Genomic DNA, 4,272 nt, shown 5'->3' with positions numbered 1-4,272 from the left:
CAATGATGGTGCCAACTTGGGCCAGTGAAGCAACATCCTCCACAACTAGACTGAAGAACAAAAGGTCAGCAACTTGTCTGTTCCCCTCCCCCCAATTCCCCAATAAAAAAAAATAAAAAAATAAAAAAAATGCAAGGAGGCAAAAAAGTTATGAATGTGCCTACAAAAGACTACCTTAGGTGATAAGGAATGATGTCTAGGGTAAATAGAAAAGACTAAAGGTCTGATATACTTTTAAAAGATAATTTTAAAAACTAAAGAAGGCAGGAATTGCTGGGAGTTACAGAATTTGAAGGAAAACCCCTTGCGTTTACGATCTTTTTCTAGTTATGCTCCAGATTCAATCTTTCTACCCTTTAAGGAGAAACCCAGAAGTTAAAACAAAGTATCTTTCAAAAGTAAGCACTTAAAATTTAATACACAGTAATCCTGATGAAAAAAGCGTTATCCTGGAAAAGATAAGTTTCTAAAATTTATGTAATACAAGAACTTAATTTTGCCTTTTCAAATATGATCTGTCACCATTTGGTGTATCTATTTAAAAACACCCATTTGAGCTATCAAACATTTCCTGAAATTTCTTCAATGACTTGTAGTATTGCTTAATACAAAATTGATTATGTTTCTAATTATACGTTTAATATCTTATAAAGGAATTACTTACAGGGACATTAAGTGCATACTGTAGTCCTTGAGGAAGTCTTTCATGTGTTTCCATCTGCTCTTCATCATTTTTCACTGTCTCCTCATGGACCATGAGTTCATCATGTGATATCATATCCTGTTGTCTCATTTCACTTTCTTGTAACACTTCATCTGCAGCAAGGATCTCCTGGTGAGGCATACTCCGATCTTGAAGTACCGACTCCTGCAGTTCCCCAGACACGGTGGACTGGCCAGACACTCCACCCATTACAACCATTGCCCTGGAAGACTGCATTTCGTCTATGCCGCCACATTTAAGAAATAATCCTTCCAGTTTGTCGTCAATGTTCATGCTTAAGTATTACTGCCTAGAAAGACCAAGTTTGGCAACAAAGCATAATAAATTAGTTTTATATGTCTACTTGATAATTTATTAAATTCAAATTATGAAAGGTACATACTTAATAGAAAATTTCACTCATATAATTCAGTATTGCCTCCAATTTTTTAATTACCTAAGTAAGTTTCCAAAATTTGGTAGACTAAAACACAAATTTTCATTTTTGTCATCAGGGCATAAAATCCTAATCTATTTTTATGAAAAATAAGCCTGATATAAAGCAAATTGGGGGAAAGTATTTGTAACACTCAAAGGATTCATATCCTTTAATGCAGCGGTTTTCAACCTTCCTAATGCTGCAACCCCTTAATACAGTTCCTCATGTTGTGGTGACCCCCAACCATAAAATTATTTTCGTTGCTACTCTATAACTGTAATTTTGCTACTGTTATGAATCGTAATGTAAATATCTTTTTGTTTTCCGATGGTCTTAAGTGATCCCTGTGAAAGGGTCATTTGACCCCCAAAGGGGTTGCGACCCACAGGTTGAGAACCGCTGCTTTAATGTATTAAAATGTCTTACAAGTAAAAAATAAAAAGAAATGCATTCATTAAGAAATAAACGGACAGAATACGATCAGAGAAATCATAAAGAAAACTTAGAAATAGTCACTAAATATATAATAGTCAATTACAGTACTAATCAAAAAAATGAACATTAAAACAGAGGTACCATAATTTACCCACCAAACTAGTCTTAAAAAATGCATCCAATGTTGAGGTGGTTAAAAAATAAAGGACATTCATCTACTGACAGTGGGACTATAAATTAACTCAACTACTTTCAAAGGTAATTTGGTACTATGTACCAAACGCCATAAAAATACACATACTCTTTGGACCAATTACTGTACTTTTAGGAACCTATCCTGACGAACTCAGAAATATATACGAAGATATACATGGAAAATCGCTAGAGTAGTGTTTACAATGGTGAAAAACTAGAAATACACTATGTATTCAACAGAAGGAAACTGATTAAAATGTATTCACACATGTTTTAAAACTGTAGTGATGGCTGCACAATTCGGTAAATTTACTAAAAATCACTGAATTACACTTAAAATGGGTGAGTTTTATTGCATGCAAATCACAACTCAATAAAGTTTTTCTTAAAAATAAAATCAAAAAGGCTACCCTTGAAAGGGGCTATTGACAGGAGGCAGGAAAAAGAGTGTGTGTCTGGGAGCTGGCAATGTTTTTTCTTGAGTTGAATGATGGCTGCAAATGTGTGCTCACTTTGTAAAATTTTAACATGTACATCTGTGATATGAGCACATTTCTGTCAGTTGTTACAGAACTTCAATAAAAAGTTAAAGTCTGTTGAAACAAAGAAATCTATATAGTCTTCAAAAATATTCTTGAAAATATATCAAAATTTGGTGAAATATCCCAATACATTAAGGGAAATGTGTGTGTGCGCGCGTGTCTGTGTGTTTGAATGTGCATAGGTTTAACTAAATTGCTAGCCACAGTAACATTGCCACTGGGTGATAAAATTACAGTTATTTTCCATACTTCTATCTAATTTGAAAACTTTCTGTGATAAAATTATATTTTTTACAAATGTTTTAAATTCGTTAAAATGAAATAAAAGTAGTATTTTTTATACTAATATATTCTTAAATAGCTGTACATGATTAAATAAATTTAATAGGTCGTGATAAGAACTAAATATTATTACACTATCTTATTTTCTCTATTATTATAGAAAAAGGTCAGGCAATATTAAATCTGCCCTACTAACTCTGGTTGCTGTAAATTCACATTCCATTGTGTTACTCTATGAACTAACATAACAATAATCATAAAATCCAAAGAAACTACATCTCAAAGAAGGCCAAAGTGTTTGTACAAAGCTTATTTTTTAAAACCAACTTCTATTATCAGACTGCAGGAAATATACATACATACCCTTCCCAACAAGAAGGGCCCACATTTAGTAAATGCATTAACTATGTTTCAGTTTAGTCACCTCTTTCCCAAATCAATCAGGTAACGGCTGCTGCCTTGATCATAGCTTTCAGAGGTAAACAAATGATCAGTTAAATTAAAATACACTGCTGAAATATAAATGCTATTTCATTTGCTAAGGGAAAAACCTTTACTTGAATAAACAGCTCAAAAAACCATATAAACACAAAAATAAAATAAAAATATAATTCATACTTGCTAATCTTGTCTTCCCTGCTACCAGGAATTATCAGTCTAAAATACATGTAGGACAAAGGACCAAGAACCTGATTTCACTTTTTAAAATCTTTAAGTAGCAAACTTAAAATATAAAGGAAAAAGATTTTAAATATATCATCACATAACTGTTCTCTTCAAATATTGTATTTATCACATTTCTTAGTGAATAAACTATCCTAAACTATTCTTCAACTAAGTGAAATGTAAGTCTTCTTTTAGGGCTAAAATTTGCTTATTCTGGCTACTTCATTGGAAATTCTTACCAAATAAATTATATTCTTCTAATCTATTTGCTGTTTTCTTAAAAGAATTTGGAAGCCCTCTAACTTAAAAGGGACTTATATATACACAAAGCTGCTCTAGCTGCTATTGCCACACATATCATTAAAAAAAATAAAAACAAAACAAACAAATAAAAAAACAAACAGGAGCTTTTAAAGAACACAGGAGATGTAGAAGAGGAGGTTATTAGAAGATCAATTTAGAGAAACTGACCTAGGACAGAACTTAAGTTTAAAAAAAAAACAAAACAACGAAATTGAAGCTGACTTGTTAACCCAACACAAGGTCTTCATATCCTTAAAGCAGGAGCACCTAACTCCAATGTTCTTAACTCTGCACCTCATCAATTTTTTAAAATTTAACATATCCTAATTCAATTGACCTTTGAATACAGGGGTTGGGGGCGCTGACCCCGTGCAGTTTTTGACCTAATTACAGTCCCTTGATATTCCCAAGAGATTGGCTCCGGGATTCCTCTTGGATACCGAAACCCACAATGTTTCAGTCTTTAAATAAAATAGCATAGAACAATGCATAGTCAGCCCTCCACATCTGTGGGTTCCCAACTAAAGATGGAAAACACTGTCTTTTCAACCTGTGATTGGCTGAATCCATGCTTCTGAAACCTGGAAATACAGAGGGCCAACTGTATAGTTATTGAAAAACATCCATGGGCCGGCCGAGTGGCGCGATGGTTAAGAACTGGCTTGGGACACCAGAGGGCCCCGGTTCGGATCCCACATATGAGGGCC

The 4,272-nt window shown here is 33.5% G+C and overlaps 1 protein-coding gene across 7 annotated transcripts in view; it reads right to left on the bottom strand.

The window, feature by feature from the left end:
• Positions 1 to 4,272, bottom strand: part of ZNF148 (zinc finger protein 148) — a 117,564-nt gene that overhangs the window by 60,926 nt on the left and 52,366 nt on the right. For all 7 annotated transcript variants that reach the window (XM_019652203.1, XM_019652169.1, XM_019652212.1 and 4 more), the window contains one exon: positions 665 to 1,013. In XM_019652203.1, the coding sequence (XP_019507748.1) occupies positions 665 to 997 (333 nt within the window). In that variant the 5' untranslated portion in view covers positions 998 to 1,013. The remainder of the gene's footprint in view (positions 1 to 664; positions 1,014 to 4,272) is intronic.

Source organism: Hipposideros armiger, unplaced genomic scaffold (genome assembly GCF_001890085.2).
Source record: "Hipposideros armiger isolate ML-2016 unplaced genomic scaffold, ASM189008v1 scaffold_8, whole genome shotgun sequence".
In the NCBI taxonomy this organism is placed as follows: domain Eukaryota; kingdom Metazoa; phylum Chordata; class Mammalia; order Chiroptera; family Hipposideridae; genus Hipposideros; species Hipposideros armiger.
Note: the sequence above shows the minus strand (reverse complement) of the source record. Positions and strands in the feature narration are given on the sequence as shown.